General features: G+C 42.3%; 1 protein-coding gene across 2 annotated transcripts in view; it reads left to right on the top strand.

Annotated features, from left to right (window-relative positions):
- Nucleotides 1–17,462, top strand: part of KIF13B (kinesin family member 13B) — a 537,272-nt gene that overhangs the window by 217,592 nt on the left and 302,218 nt on the right. For both annotated transcript variants that reach the window (XM_069233796.1, XM_069233797.1), the window contains exons 7-8: nt 3,164–3,251; nt 6,279–6,413. In XM_069233796.1, coding sequence (XP_069089897.1) covers nt 3,164–3,251; nt 6,279–6,413 — 223 coding nt within the window. The remainder of the gene's footprint in view (nt 1–3,163; nt 3,252–6,278; nt 6,414–17,462) is intronic.

Raw genomic sequence — 17,462 nt, 5'->3', positions numbered from 1 at the left:
TTGGATGATAAGGAGGACAGGGCTCTGCTCTGCAAGAACATGTTGTTGAGAGGAGCAGACATGATATGTTCTCCCAAACTGTTACACAATCTTGGAGAAGAATAATTGGTGTCTCTATATGTCAGTGAATTGCATGGTTTCCCTTCTTAGGGACACCAGTCGATTTCATTCAGATAATACAGTTATGGTATGGTTTTCTGCATTTAGTAAGCAGTGTGGGGTTCAGTGGTTTGCCTGTGTTTGAGGCTTTACTATCTGTGACAATAATTAGGTTTGACCTCTCTCCTACAGAAGAAATCTGAAGCCCCCCCAACCCACAGATCTGCAACATTTAAATGAAGTGAACTTTCTAAAGGGAGTGTTCTACTAGTTTGTTTGTTGTAACAGGTCTTCTCGTATACAAGTTTCTTTCCCTTCTTTAATATGGGTTGCTTTCATGCGAAGACCAGTAGAGTTTCTGTTATTCTTTAACCTTTTTTCTTTTTTCCCTTCTGTCAGTCTTTTTAAAGTGCAGGTTTCAGTATTCCATTTCCCTCTGTTAAGTGACAGGTCTTGAGTACTGGCTCGGGCTCAGATGCCCAGTGTAGGCGGACTGTTCCTTGGCATGTTTATGGAAAGCTGTTAAACTTCAGCCATTCGGGTTCTGGGCGCGGGCGAAACTTAAAACAGCCTTTAGCTCTTCACATTTGGTTTTTCCTATGAGAGATTGGGAAATGCACAGTCTCTAGAGCACGCAGTGGGAGTTGGGAAAAATGATGTGAGGGCATTACATCAGTCGCTCTCATTCGCGTCTCCTTAAAACGTAATTATTTAAACCAGGGAATGTGGCTGCCAATACCACTTTATATGTTCCATTCTCTAACCTTGTAGGTATGTTCTCTACTTTTTCCTTTAAATTCACACCTTCTGTTTTGGCTACTTTCTTCCTCACATTTGTCCTGTTAGCTGAACCAGAATATTCCTGTCTTCCTTTGCCAACCTCCTGAGCATACGTCCTGAAAGGTCCAAGTCAAGGAAGCTACATTAATATTGTGTGTGAAAACAGTTTGCTTACTTGGATCATGTTGTCCAATTTCCTTTGTTTTTAGGTTAAAAATCAAACAAATAAATTTAACCGGCAGGCTCTCGTGAAATGATTAATCAGGGGACCTGAGTCACAGCATGCTGGACACTGTGTACAGAACTGTTAAGAATTCAGTATCCCACTTTCAAATGCAGGAGGTTGCTGCAAAGCTTCTAAATATTGCTGTTTATGGTCTGCATACCACTCTAAGTACAGGATGTACCAGTCCGGGGCGTGGGCAGGTGTGAGTTGTAATAATAGTTTTTTATATTAGGCCTCATAATACTTTCTTCCTGTTTCTATGTGCAGTAATTAATAGGTGTTGTTATTACATTATGTAAAGGTACTCGGTTTGGTGTTGCAGGAAGTCACTCTTGACCTGTGGAAAGATCTCCGCAAGTTCTCGCAGTGACCTGTAACTCACTGAACCATCTTGCGGACACTTCAGAAGTTGGCCTGAGCACAATGTAGATCATCTTGGCATACAGAATGTATGTGGTGTCTTATGCCTCCTGCCCACTCTCCAGGCCATCGCCTTACTGCTGTGCACATCTCTTCTCTGACGCCAGCAGATCGGGGAGGTCCAGTGGCCACGCTCTGTGGATTGTTGCTGTTTCTTCCAAAAGACCAGGGGCACCAGAGACAGTAGTGGACTTGCTGTGGTCCTAACTATGGGCATTTCTGCATTTTAAGCCATAAAGTAAAGGCACCTGGTGGAAGGAAAATTCATAGTTGTTTGAGCTTTGATTGGACATATTTCTGATTACCAGGGAGTCGCAGTTCAGAACTAGGAGGAAACTTCATGAAATCAGAGCTTTGATCCTTTCATTGCAGATGGCAGTACATGGAGAGGGTTGTAAATAGTAGGGAGTGAGGCGACACCTGAAAATGTGGTAGTAGTGATTTGACAAGTTGCTTTTGTGATCTATCGTACTTCTAAATAAAGGCCGTTCGTATCACTCACACCATATACTGGCTGCATTTGGCAGCCTAAATAATTTGTTCATGTTACGCACCATGACAGCCATAATCTTGTAGATTGTAGATGTAGGTTAACCACAGATGCCAGCAGCAGGGTATTTATGGATAAAGTGGTTTGCATATTTTAATTTGTAGATGAATAAAAATATGTTGTAGTTTGATTTATTTTATCTAGGCATTAAAGTATACTGGATTTTCCTTTGAAATAATATTTTACGCTTTCAGTTGTGTTTTATGGAGGTGAATGTCAAAAGAAATATTAGCAAAAAAGTAGTGTTACTATTTTTGAAAAGTAGGATACATTTTCCATCCCATAAGTGCATGAAGGTAAGAATGTCTAGTAAGTAGGGAATAATTCCTATTTCCGTGAGGAAAAGACAGATTGCCAGATCTTTAACATATTTGGCAGGCAGTGACTTTACCGGCATACTCAGTAGAATGTCTCCTTGGGTCATGTCACAGTAATGTCTAAAAACTCCTGGAAACCTGGGCACTCCATTCATTGCAGGCCGAGCAGCTCCAGAGATTTTTTTGGAAGACTTAATTCTATATAAAATGGATTTTTCCTTTGGACAAGATGGCTCGAAGTCTAACTTCTCAACGTATTTTACGGGCTGCAAATTATATAAAGGAAATTACAGGGAAATTATGATATTAAGGAGATTTATTTACGATTACATGGGCTCATAAAACTATATATTTCATTAGAAAACAGTGCATACATTTACTAAATATATTTATATGGGACGAAATGTAGAGCAAAAATAAAAAGGAACATTAGAAAACAGAGATTGCACTTTCTTTAAAAAATGCAATGATAGATTAAACACTGATATACGTGTCACGACACACAGAGTAGTTGTCGTCATAGGCTTCCTACATCATCCACCTAAGAGATGGCAATTTGGAGGTAGTCTGTTCTGGAGTACATCATGCTTGTTCCTTGGGCTATCCATTGTGGTGGGTACTTCCCACTTTTGTCTTATTGGAGAGGTCTGTCCAGCCTTTGGAACCAACAATCAAATCCCAATGCAGTGTTTGCTTTTTACAGTAGAATGTTGATGTCTTGGAGTTTCGTACAGGCAGGGAATTTGACTTTCACCTTTTTCTGTTCATTAGGAGCCGGCAATCCCTAAAGGTCCGAGAACACAAGGTTTTGGGGCCCTATGTTGACGGTCTTTCTAAACTGGCTGTTTCTGATTACAAGGTAAGACATAGAGCTGTGATAAATTGACAATACTTTAAAGGAAAAGGGGAACATAGTGTGGCAGCTAATGTTATTTGAGCCTTAGGGGTGCAATAATGAATTACTTGGCTTTCAGAAAGGAGGCCCAGATACTTTGTGACAAATATTCAAGGTCACAAACCAACCTTTAGATTTCAAAACATTATAACTAAAATTAACTTTTGAAAAGTTGCCTTGCTTATTTTGGAGGATTTTATCGTTAAATCTGGTATTGTAAATCTGAAACTTCAGAAATTGGGGAATTTCTTCTGCTTTTTTTCCTCTGAATGTGGTCTGATTCTTCACAGCGTAAATGTCATTCTAGGTGAATACACACTTATATGTATATATGTGTGTGTATGTCTGTCTATTACAGAGGTGGGGACCGCGCTTGTTGTTGTGGAAAGTTATTTTGGTTCATAGGAAAAACATTTTTGCGTTGCTGTGTTTGACAAATCGTTACTGAACTTGATCAAACAAGTAATTTCGATTTTGGTGTATCCTTGAAATTTTTGTACAGATTGAACAGGTCTGCAGACGTTTTATAGGGATGGACTAAAAATTAGACTTCTCCAGGTTAGTTTACGGAGTACGTTTTGAGGACAGTGGAAGAAAAAATACATTGCTTGGCAGAATGCCACCAAATGTGTTGTGCAAGCAGTGACCAGTTTCTCCTGCGTGCTTTTGCAAATTTGGTTCAAATGAAGTTGCTGCAAAGCAGGTCTAATGATTTAATGATGTCTGTGGCTTATCGGTGAAGTCATCATGCATGAGAAAGTCCTTAAACTAACATGAAATCAGATTGATTTTTTGGAGCAGAACATTTTTCTTCATCTGTCATTTTGTGATATGGCATGGTGAATGTGGAAAGATGTGAAGGCTGCAGGCTTGTATCTTGAGAAAATATCCCCATGGCCATGGAGAAGGTTGGGATACCCCAATCTTCATCCAACCCCCCTCCAAGAAAAAATAAGCAAAGGACTTTAAAGGCAATGTGCACATTTTTTCTTTCAAAGTAATCTTTGGTTGAAATGGCATTAATGTAGGCCTCTAGCCTATTAAACCCTACTCTCGCCTTGAACTCTGCACTGGTACTGTTAAGCACGACACTTAGGTCCATGAGCCAATATGTGCCAGATACTAGTACATGCTTGTATTTATGCAGCCAAAGAAAAGGCATTTTTGGTCAATGGTACAAACCTTTCAAAAACAATATATGTCAACTTGGTTTTAATCTTGGAAAGCTGCATGCTGATTGGTCAAGAAGGGAGGATATTATGGCGATCCCTCATGGTGCATTTTCCTTTCAAACTCCCAAAATGAGTTGTTGAAGAGTGAATGCACAATACTTTTCCACAAGGCCATGCCTGTTCGTTGCTGAGGATACGAGAGTACCTAAGGCTTTGTCCAGAAAGCACTGGGGGCACTGCCGAGTGTGCACTGGGTGGCACTGGTCCACCCCCAACTCGGTAACCTCTTGGTACGACCTAAGACTCAGCCTACTGTGGATTAGGTACTTAGGCTGCATGGAGGGCATGGCCAAGGGGCCTATCCTCTCTCCAGTACCATTTTGGATGGGTATTGGATGCTCTCAAAGCTCACTGGACATGGCGATAGGCTGTGCCCTTTGGTGTATGGGGTTGGCTGGGCTGTGCATGGGGCAGTTGAAGGCACAGTCTCTGCTGAGAGTCTGGTCTACTTGTTCAGTGAATATCAAAGACTGGATGAAGGGCATGGCAAAGGACAACAACGTGGCGCAGCTGAGGGTCATGCCAAGTGTTTTTAGTGGCAGTGGGAGCTTTGAGTATTGCGCCTAAAGCCTTTTGGACATATCTGAAGGACACTTGTAGTCTCTGAAGTTCAGTGAAACAAAGGCCGCACTCTTTGCTAGTGAAAGGTGTTAATTTGTACATTGGTCAAAGGATATCAATACAAAAGAAATACCTGAAAAAACTTTATGTAAGGGTTGCTATACTTGGATATCCGTATCAGATAATAAGATGTTGCAAATCTAATGCAATTAAAGAAACAAAAAAACTTCAGTTTCTGACATGTTTTGGACACAAACTGAGACACCATTTAAATGTGCTGGTTAGAGGCTTAGTAGCCATGACTTCTCTACCATACATTGATCATGGGCTCCCTCAAAGCCATAGATTCCAACATTGCTGATATCACTGGGGTAAGGAGCTATCAAATCATCATTGATTACATAGCTGACACAGTGAACAATTGGTCATTTGCGCATCTGTTTACTGAAAACCTAAATATACATATTGCTTCTATGTGTACTAAATGCGAAGGCATATTGTTTTGAAAGAGGTATGTTTTTTTTTTTTTTTAACTAGTTCAAGTAATTGCTATGAGGACAGATGTTTGTTAGTAGCTATTTCAAATAGAATGCTATTTGGGCTGAATAGATTAAAATTAGTGACAGAGGGTGTAATGTGGAAAAACATCAGTTATGTTATTGAAATGTTCCCCCGGGGGCAGAGTGGCTTCAGATGGTTCAGTCTAGCAGTGGCCCCCGCACAGGGCTAATCCACCGCTGAATTTGCATTTTTGGGTGCAAGATGTCATACTGCACCTCAAGACATTCCAACATTGGGCAGCAGATAACATCAAAGTGTGTTGTGAAAAGAATGTTTGCCGAAAGCAGCATCTGCAGACAAGTCCACTCATTTGATTATTGCATGGGGTGAGAGAATGTGTGAATTTGTGATTTTGATATCAAGCTACTTATGAATTTATTGTAAACATTGAAAACGCTTATTGACTGTATTCAATTAGTGATATTGTTCAAGAGAAACATTTACGTTGTTTACTGAAGAACCAGACAGTTGCTTATTTAACAAAATGTAGACTTTTGTCCTTTTGGTTTGTGGCGTGTGTGAGGGTTCTTAAGAAATCCGGCTCCTCACCATGCTAGAGCTCCTTGGTGAGGCTAAAGAATGGGCCAGTGAAAAACCACTTGATTCTGCTAATTGTTTTCATGTTGTCTTTATTTAGGACATTGAGTCTTTGATGTCTGAGGGCAACAAGTCGCGAACTGTGGCTGCAACGAACATGAACGAAGAGAGCAGCCGGTCTCACGCCGTCTTCAACATCATCCTCACGCACACCCTGGTGGATGTCCAGTCTGGGGTAAGCCATGCCAAGGGGAGCTGTCTGGAAATGTGTTTCCAAAAAGCAAAGATGCCTGCAGGGTTACCACCCAGTTCAACACTGAATGCTCCGCTTCAACTGGTAGTCGACAGGTACAATAAGCAGGTCCCCACATAAAGATTGCTTGCAAAATATTAATTGCGGACGAAGTGGGAATCCCTTTCAAAAAGTGAAAAGCGGTAGTATTTAGAGGAAGATGCCACTTCTCTCCAGTTTGAAGGGTCCAAGTCCCCAGCTGGCAGATTTCCAACCTCCGCTCAGAAGAATGATGCGATTCCAGCTTTCTCCATTTTTCCCTCCCTAGTTTGACACCGAAGGTAGGGAAGGTTTTGTAATATTTCAATCCCTATGAAGAATTCAACAAAATAAATGTTATCATTAAGATGGCAAATCAATTATGTGTTGTCACATTGCCTTTTTCTCCTGCGGCTTCTCCAGTGACACTCATTCCTATTGCTTTGAAAATTCTAGGATAATTTTCTTCATCTTATCTGTCTGTCTTTCTAGGCCAACTGATCAACCTCAAAGAGATGAGAAATACATTGGACCAATCAATGTAGGCGCCAAGTCTCTAGTGTAATATTGACTGCTTTTCACTGTACAGAATATGGTTATTTAACCCCGCTCTTAATTGGTTACTCACTGTTTGGTGTCCTTGCTATTGATGTTTAATTTCCTTTTCCCACTTTCTGTTCTATCTCCAATCCCATCCTGTCCTAATGCAGTTGTTGCATCCCTATGGTGTTCATGATTTTTGTTTGTCCCCGCACTTCCTTTGACCGTGCTCTCCATTTTCCACACAACCCCCAATTTAATGGACTGTCTCATATGTTCTCTTTCGTTGTTTCCAGTTTGGTTTTCCCCTGCTCCACCGGTTCAATATCCCCCCCCATCTAGCTACATCTGTACCGACCTCATGGATGTCAGAAGTCCCATATTACAACAATACACTCCTGTCTGCATAACTTTTCACATGTCCACTTAACCCTGAAAATAGATGCAAGGTACCCCCTTCTGGGAATGCTTCTTATTTACTCTCAGACGGGTAGTCGTGTTTACTGCTTTCACCGTGACTCATCTTCCAGTACTGGGTACACAGGCTGGCGTGAATATTGTGGCGTGGGCTCTCAATGGATTTCTTTGGCGCTCCCTTTTTCTAATGCCATAATGTCGGCTGTTATATGTGTTTTTTTTAGTGTCTTTTGTGCACAATGATTTTCACTGTTAAGATTATTGTTATTGCAGGTTGTTGCAGCTTTTGCAGAAATGTGTATGCAATTGCCTTTATTGTCCGCTTTTTTTGCTCCTCCTTTTATGTGTCTGAGGTTGGTAAAAAAAATATCAAAGCTAAACTGGATAGTAATAACAATTGTTTTCTTAGAGCCTTGCAGAGCAGTAAGCATGTAGAAGGAAGTAATGCACGAAAAATAGTTATTGTTGTTATCTACTCTGCACTGTGTAGGAAATTACTTTAAATAGCTAATGGGAATTTATAAAGCCCAAGTTACGTGAATTTCTGTTATTTTATTTTTCAAAAATGCGTCCCATGCGTCTCAGGAGGTGTTCACAGCATTACATGACGGTTCTAGCACTTAGCAGGTGGTTTTGCCAAAGTATTGAAAATAAAAACGTTCCCGCTGAGGACTGTCCATTGTGGTTATACTGTCAGTGACAAGTTCATCAAATCTCATCATCTTAATTCGAAACCTTCTCTGCACATCAACCTCGGACTTTCTCAAGGGATCTTTTTTCCCCTAGGTAGGTTTTATTAATTCATGTACTGATGACATAACAAAGGACAGACCATCCATAGCAGAATCTTAAACAGGGCAAGCAGTCACTAGCCATCAGATTCCCCCACCCCGCAGAAATCACTAATTCACAAAGAAACTTATTTGCCTTCCTCCATTCATCCTCATCTAAAAGTCCTAGATCCTGCTCCCATGGAGACCGAAGCTGCTCGAGGGGTCGGTGAATTAATCACCAAGGATTGGTAAGTCCAGGATATAGTCTTTCCTCCCCAAGGTTCCCGCGGGTTATATTCACAGGTTATGCAAATCTAGTTGATGCGGCTCTCTAGGCGGTGACACAGTTGCAAATAGTGACAAAGGGCCTGAGTTACATTTCGACAGCGGGTTTCTCTGTCACTGTGCTGACGGATATCCCGTCCGACGAGATGTACATCCCATAGGAAAAAATGGGATTTAGATTTCGCCGGACTGGATATCTGTCACTGTTGTGACAGAGAAACCCCTCCTCTGAAATCTAAATCAGGCCCAAAGATTGAAATTGTCAAAGGCATACGCTGCTTTCAGATCCTTGAAAGGTTTCGTGTAGTTCCCCTCCCAAATGTCTCCTATCTTTAAGTTCTAATACATTAAAGCCCGCCAACTGAAAAGTGGAGTCTCCTGTATGAACCTATCTACTCGAGTCCCCATCCCAGCAGCCCAGGCTAACCCTTGTAACGGGGGCAATGTTGAGGGAATTTATTAAGCCATGCATAATGCCAGTAGTGCTAGTACTATAAATAGATGCTGTTCCGGCCTGTGAGCTGGGCCATCTCTGTTGCTGAAATAACAGTTAATAATTAACAGTGATGAGTTGGGCTGCCTAGTTGTTTGTCGGGAAGGTCAGTGATTCCGTTGTGCACATACTAGACACACCTATCATATGAAATTCTAGGGAAGTTGGTCGACCACCCAGATGAAATGATGGCTACGGACACAGTCAGATAAAAAACACCCTTTGTGATGTCATATAGTTATTTCGGAGAGGATAAGGCAGTCTTGGGAGTCTGGTCATTTTTATTTGAGCTAATCTACCGAGGACCGTAAGGGGGAAGTGCATTCCATCTTTGAAGGTCCTTCCACTTTACCTTTCAGTAGAAGATCCATGTTCAGTTCCCGAGCACATTTGCAGATTTGTTACAATGTACACATCCAGGTACTTTAAATAGTCTATTTAAACCTGTAGTTTGGCTTGGCAGCTGGTAACTAGGGGTCCTTCTTGAACCAGGACTGTAAGGTAGTTGTCCATGATAACTGTAAGTCCTGATACTCCGCTGCACAGACAGTATCTCCCCCAAACACAGCGCAGTCCTTCTTGGGTACAAAGGAATAAAAGCAAGACATCAATTTGTAGTGAAACACAGTCTTCCAACGCTTCCCTACTTTGTCAATTGATTAGTAAATGCGGTGCTGAGTAGCCACCCTGGTGAGTCTAGAAGAACTTGAAGCCAACTTACTTAACTAGGTCCTGGCTAACTTATGCTGCCTGCATATAAACTCCATTTACTTCAGTGTTAATTGAAGGATTTCTGCACCTACAGATGTAATGTTCTTTTTGTACTCCTGTGTCTTGTTTCGTTCAGTGGTCATGACCTCCTTCAGGGCCTCCCACAGCTCAGTGGTCAAGGAGACTGATCCTGTTGATCATAGAAGCAAGTGTCAGTCACACCCCTGAGATATGCTGAGAATTTGTCATCAGTCAGCCATCACACATTCTTACACCACATACAGTGGCGAATGACAGAGCCGCAACTCAGCTGGTGAGTGGTCTGAGAATCCATGTGGAGTAACAGAGGCACCCACCATGTTGGTGGCAGCAAAAAGAAATGGGCTAAGCATGAAAATGAGTTTTTGGATGCTGAATATAATGTGTAGGCCCTCTTCCTTGGGTGCTAGACCCTCTGGACATCACATAGAGCCATTGAGGTGAGTCCGTGGAATAGAGGTTGGTCCTGCATGGACTATGTGGTTTGGGGCCCCATGTATCCCAGTCTGGACAGCATTGAAGTGTTCTGTGATGATCATCATTCTCTGTAGCATCTCGAGTAGTAGGTCATTGAAGTCTCTTTGTTTCTCTAGGTATTTTAACAATTTTGATTGTCATCTCCTGTCGCTAGGCATTTCAATACATTTTGTATACCTGTAGAGTTAAAAAAAAATATATATGATTATCTAAATACACAGTTTTGTGCATCACTATGAAAACCTTGCCCATCCTAGCTTTCCCAAAACATACTCTGCCACCAGTTAGTTTATGTATTGAGGATTTTTGTTTAATGGTTTCAAAGCCTAGACCAATATACCACTTTACAGGACTGGAGTGGACAGTAGGCATAATACAAGAGCAGGGTATCCCCCTAACCGCTAATGATCTAAACGTTCAGTATACTCATGTAATTAAACAGGCCCCTCCAACAATACAAATTGCCATGCAGAAGACCATACTGGTTCAAGGAAATATGTACATAGTCATAGTTTACCTATTTTATGGAAGTACAGAAGATCAGAATGTTTTTATACCATCACCCTTACAGTAGAAATCTAATTGAAACAAGACGGAAACTAGGTGATAAGGGGAAGTTGGGACCAAGGTATTAGTCAAAAAGATAGTATTTCTAATGGATATTTCTATCTGCAGATTCCTCAACTCTTGAATATCCTCAGGCGCCAGAAATTTTGCACAAGATCTTCTGCGCCAGTAGGTGGGGTTGGCGCCCACTCAACGTCAGTTGCAGAGCGAATGAAAGGTCACTGGAGCAATGTCAGTTCCCTCTTTTCCGCACCCTTCAACACAGATCCGTAGCAGCTCTCTGAATTTTTTACAGAAATATTTCTCTTTTTGAAGTACTTAAGGATATTCCCCCATAGAAATTCAGGTGTTAACCCCTGCTGCCTCTGCCATGCCAGATACCTTATACCCCCACCACAAGTTCTTTTTGTGCTGCTTGGGGCCAAAGCACAACTGCAAGTCATGTGGTTGAAATCCAGACTCATGTACACTAAAGTGGTTAAGAGAGGGGATGCAAAATGTTCTTTGCCATGCTCCAGGCTTGCCTTCAATCATGCTCCAGCAATATCACAACAGATAGCAGAAGTGAATCTAGACTTTGGCACAAACGGACAACAATTGATTCAGGGTGTGTCTTATATTGAATATTGGGATTTCTAAGAGAAGCTTTCAGAGCTGCTGAAAACCACCATGTAGCTTACGTTTATGAGGCAGGTAGTCGGTTTTACATCTTCCATCAATATAGGGAGCATGCTTGTATAGGGTAATGTGATCCAGATTGCCAGTCCCCAAGAGCAGGTGTGCTGAGACAAATAGAGAAACTTTAAGAGGGACAAGATGAATTTTACAATGCCGGATACCACAGAATTCTCTGCAGTCTTGTCTTGGATAAGACAGGTCTTGAACCACCTCTTCGAGGTCATGTTCTGGGATGAACGTTTTAAACCTGTTGCCACGACCGAGCTGGAGATTAGTGTTACAAGCTGTGTAATTAATGTGTTTCTGGAGATCGAGCCAGGCAATGATTTAGCACTCTCAGTGATAGAGTGCAACCTAAGATTTTGGTGGAATCAAGCCATTTCTGGTCCATGAAGGAGTCAGGCCGGGAGGAATGAGTGAGAACTTAGTCCTATTCTGATTGAATTTGAGATGATTGATGACCACCCAAGACTATATGCTGCTTAGAGTCGAAGCTGTCAATGTAATGTTAGTGACAGAGGAGATCTTCAGATAAATCTGAGTACCATCTACATATTGGTCACGAGATGCCAGACTTTTTAGTAACAGCTCTCAGAATTTCACGGTAAAGGTTAAAGAGAGTGGAGCTAACACCGATCCCTGAGGAGTATGTGTGATAACAGAGCTGGAATGGAGACGGAATGATACATTGTAGCCATTTGTAGACACTTAGGGGGTCATTACGACCCTGGCGTCGGTGGTAAAGTGGCAGTAAGACCGCAAACAGGCCAGCGAAAAAAAAAATTGAATTATGACCGCAGCGGTGTCATCCGCCACTTCACCATTCCGACCGCCATGGCGGTGAAAACCGCTGGGCTGGAGATTGCGGTCTCCAGCCCGTCGGTCGTCACTAGACCGCCGACGGTATCAGGACCCTGCATACCGCCATGGATCTCGGGTGATTGGGCACCGCCATGAGATCAATGGTGGTAGGCACTATCAGTGCCAGGGAATTCCTTCCCTGGCACTGATAGGGGTCTCCCCCACTCCCGCTACCCCCCACGAATCCTCCCCCACCCCCCTGCCATCCCCCAAAGGTGGCACAACCCCCCCTCCCCACCCGACCCTGCACATATACACACCCCTACACACACACACCCCCAACATGCACATATACACACCCTACACGCACACATACACCCCGACAACACATACCCGCACACATACAGATATGCACACCCTCCGACCTGCACACATTTCCCATACACACAACACCCCCTGCACGCATACACTCACTCACTCACCCCCTCTACACTCTCACACGCACACCCCCATGCACACACACAACACCCCCCCCACCCCCTTCCCTAACGGATGATCAACTTACCTTGTCCGTTGATCCTCCGGGAGGGGATGGGATCCATGGGGGCAGCTCCGCCACCAGAACACCGTCACCAGAACACCGCCACACCGAATCATGGGACGTGATTCAGTGGGTGGTGTTCTGTTGACGTGGTAGTGGAGGTTGAGCACCTCCACTTTCCCGCCGTCCGCCAGAATGGCTGCTGGCAGCTTTCCGTACGAAAAAGGACGGCGGGCTGCCAGCGGTCATAATACGCGGCGCGGAAGACCACCACCACTGACGGTCTTCAGCACGGCTGTACCTCGGCGGTCTTGCGAAAAGACCTCCGAGGTCGTAATGACCCTCTTAGTTTGGTATAATTTAAACCAGTCCAATACCCTACCTTCAAAATCCATAAAAAATCCACTAAAGTGCAGGTAAGCTTATTGTGATGGCTAAGGTGTCAAATGCCGCAAACAGACCCAGAATTATCATCAAGCAACATTGTGGTTATTCAGAATGCATAGGTCATGGCCAATAATGTGCAAAATTGAAGTTCAAGTATTGCAGCCATCTGTAAAGCCAGGCAGTAAATCATCAAGTAAATTGTTTCAGTTAATTAGTCTCACACCTTTATAGTATTTTGGCAAGATAGGGTAACCGGGTGAAAGTTACTGAAATTCTTCGAGTTAGCAGATGTTCAAGTCCAGAAGTGTCTGATCAATGCCAGATCTTGGGATACCCAAAATTTGCATGCATTGAATCTAAATGGAAGTAATTATTTGTATTGGCATTGTTTATCCCGCTGTACAATCATGAATCCTGCAACCTAGGCCTACATTGGCATTCCCGGTACAGAAATGTTCAGATTTCCCCACAGGCAGCTGAATTTCAAATCACAGGCGAGTTGGACCAGTGCATGTAACTTAAAAAGGTGACTGACTTCTTCCTGTTATTAACTCTAGTGGGCTAACCATAAAGTTACCCAGAAAGCGCCTGTTTTTCATGCTACCTCAAACAGGGCTGGTTCGGCAACAGCTTAACTGTCCTGCAAAGGTGAATTCCCAAAGAGACTGGGTTCTTTGAAAAGTCAGTGTGGCTGGGCTGGTGTCTGTGTCCTGAAATATGGGAAGAGCCTGAAATGTGATGGTGCAGTGATGGAGTGATGTCTCTGGGTCTGTAATCCTCCTGAGCAATGCAGCCCTCTGATATTTACCTTTTATTATGTCCAGCTTTTACCATGCTAGTTCATACCCCCTTTTTTAGCAGATATATGTCCTGCAATTGCATCAGGATTACCAGAGTAGTGGCTCTGGGTTTAGTTCCAGTGTATGTCAAGCAAGTCATTTTCACACCACTTCTAGAATATCTTACTGAATCAGAACTTACCTAAGAAATTGTCAACTAATCTTCAGTCTTCCCCACACCCAAAAATTATTGGAAAAATTTGCATTCAAAGAAACTGTTTCAAAAACTAGAGCCTGCTAGACATTGGCCAGTCTGACACTACGGAAGTGTTAGACAAAGATGAGTCTACAGTGAGTTCTAGCATCCTTCTTTGGTGCCTCAAAGAGTGGTTGCCCCCCTCAAACAGCCCTGACTTGCAGAACATCCAGATAGGTATTAGCTGTTCTTTCATCATGTTGATCTCCTCATTTTGCCGTAGTTTGTTCTCTGTTCTGTGCCTGTCTGCACCCACTTGCTCACAGAGGTCATCAGATGACTAAGCCTAATTTTCCCCATGTACATGGTGTGGCACCCAACTTGCTCTGGTTCCATGAACAGACACTCCGATTCAATCTCCTGCCTAAATGCTATCTGGGAGCTAGAGGACCCACATTAATTGGCTTTGAAGACCAGTGTTGATACTAAATTCAGTCTCCTTTATACACCTAACCTTGCCCATTCGTATTCTAGTAGCCTGACTCTTTGGGAGTAACGCTTACACTAGGAGGCTCTGCACATAACCTCAAAATCATATTCAATTTTCAGACACCTTGATAAAGTAACGAACCAACCTTTTGAGCTCTGAAACTGGGACATCAGTTTGACCAGACAAATGTTTATTCTCTTGCCTACCTAACGCTTTGCTTCAATCATTCAGGCCATTATGCTTTCTTGTGTGGATTACGCCAATGCCCTGCACTTTGGTGTTCATTCTTTTCTTCTAGATTCTACACGTGCACATTAATAAACATTTTCTCTCCTCACATGTGTCATCTGTCTTTATGGAGCTTTGCTTGCTTCTGCTAGACGTCTCCATCAAATTTAAAATGATAGGCCGCCAATAATAAATTCTGGTCCAAACCAGTAGAATAGAAAGATGTCTAGATAACGTTTGACACATCTTAAGATCTTCAGCTCCCTCCAAGCTTGCAGTTTTCAAATTCTAGAGAAAACCATGGTAAGAAGATGTCATTCAGAGCAGGTGAAAATATTTTGGAACTATCTCTTCGGCTTAACCTCCAAAATTAAACTTACCTGCTGTCAATCTGGAAATATCCACCTTACTTCATTCTACAGTCCAACATTGTCTATTGTCTTCTAGGTCCATTGTGGCAAACTGGTCTTTTCTGTTCTTCATGCCACCTGCTTTCCCAGTATTCGATGCTCCTGAAAACAGTTCTTTGACCTGTTAGCATATTATATATTAGTTACATTCTCTGTAAATGAAACATTGTTGCCATAAATATTGTCGACGCCTCATTACATCTCATGGTGTTAAATATTGGTAATTATTCACTAAATAGTACTCATTGTATCGATTTCTGAATGATGAAAAATTTAGTCTGCAGCCTTTGTCATCTGTGAACATAAAAGGGGACGGGCAGACTATTTTTTTCTTTTAGAAAAATGATGTGTGCCATATGTAAGGGGGGGGCACATGGGGTGTGCTTATTGCATGCCTTAACCAGTCACAGGTGTTAGTGAGACCTGAAGCCACATAGCTATGTATCCGTTGAGCTAGTGCAGTTCAAGACAGATTAGTGTGGTTTTTGCCTGACTCCTTCTTGTGGGCCATTGATTAAAGAAGTTAAGATTTAAACATAGCTGAGGGCAAGAATGAGCCCATGAAACAATGCTGTGTTTTCTTTATGCCTGAGTAGCTGATTTTCATCTTTAGAGACTTATGATTATTTTCATGTTAAATATAAATTCCATACTTTTAACAAAGTGTTATTTACTTGCACTTAAGCAATCCAGTAATCATTTGTATTATGAAGTGTGTCTTATGTCTGTGAGCATTTCTGTTTTCTCTACTTTTTAAACTACTAGAAACATTCTGAGACGGAAGAAACCTTATTGTATTCCCAGTATTTCATACAGCAGCTAGACAGCCGGAAACGATTGATGGACAGGATTTCCTGTCTAGGGCACTTTAACATCCTAACTACACTTCCAGCTCCCACACTGCTCACCCGCTTAGCTTATCTGGTCTGAGTCATCAAGTCCCAGCTAGCGAGCAGCATCTTCACACCATTCTGAAGCGGGCCAGACAGCCCTCGACCTGGCTTCCTAGGCCTTCGTTGCACAACCTCAGCAGGATGACACAGCTCCATCACCAGAAGAGGTGTTATCGTTGGCCACGAGTCACCATCACACAGGGGTTCCTCAACTGTACTCCAACTTAGTTTGCAGGGACTGAGTCATAGCAATGTGATTGGTAGCAGAAGCTTGCAATAATTGAGCCTGGCTACCTCACCGCCTTTGCCAGGCCATGAGGCTTGACTGCAATACCACCAAGCCTCGGCGCACCAGTACACTTAGTCTGTGTCACCAAAATCTAGAGCACAAAGGGCTCCAGCAGCTACATGACTCATGGCTACACAAACATGTAGTGAAAATAAAGGATTACAAACATGTTGGAACGAGGTTCCTGCTAGAAATTATAACAAAATGTACAAGGCTTTTTACTCGGTACAAACTATACAATTTGCTAAATTCAAGGTTTTGCGACAAGTAAAAAGCGTTTTTTTTATTTTTTTTTTAAATATAATAAATTTATTTCGCGATTTGGAAAAGTTTTCTTGAGTCACTAAATGAGTTTTGAAATTATTACCAATTCACATTTTGGAATTGCATCAATGATTTGTGACAGGAATTGTGATTGCAAACCATTGACCTGTTAATGACTCCCAAGTTGGGTTAGTAACTGATTCTCAAATGAGATGGTGGAAGCTTCATGGGGAGTACAAATTGGTCCGGGGAACCCGCATGCCTTCACTTGATTTTTTTTTTTTTTTAATTATAGCACCAGAGCTAAGGGGTCAGGGTGTCCCTACCCTGGCCCCTTTTCTTTTTCCTTTTTTTTTTTTCTTTTTTTTTTTCTTCTGGGACTCTGCTTAAACAGAGGCCCAAGATGGATGCCAACACTTGCTGGTTGAAGTGTTGGCAGCCAATCAGATCTCTGCATGAGATTGGGAAGGTTTGCGAAGCCTTTAATCCTCTAGATATACAAACTTGATTTTCCTTTATCTCTCTTAATCTACTGAATGGATTTACATCAAATAACATAAAGTGTTATCTGCGTGCCAGAAGCTCCCTTTCTGCCATCTTTGGTGTAACTACTGGACGGAATTACACCAGATTTGGCAGGAAGGTGGCTCTTGGCCCAGAAAGCGACCTATTTGTTATTTGGTGTAAATCTGTTCAGTAGCTTTTTACATATTAAAAGAAAACTACATTTGTAAATCTAGAGATGTGAACCCTTC

The sequence above is a fragment of the Pleurodeles waltl genome, chromosome 5 (assembly GCF_031143425.1).
Source record: "Pleurodeles waltl isolate 20211129_DDA chromosome 5, aPleWal1.hap1.20221129, whole genome shotgun sequence".
Lineage (NCBI taxonomy): Eukaryota > Metazoa > Chordata > Amphibia > Caudata > Salamandridae > Pleurodeles > Pleurodeles waltl.
Note: the sequence above shows the minus strand (reverse complement) of the source record. Positions and strands in the feature narration are given on the sequence as shown.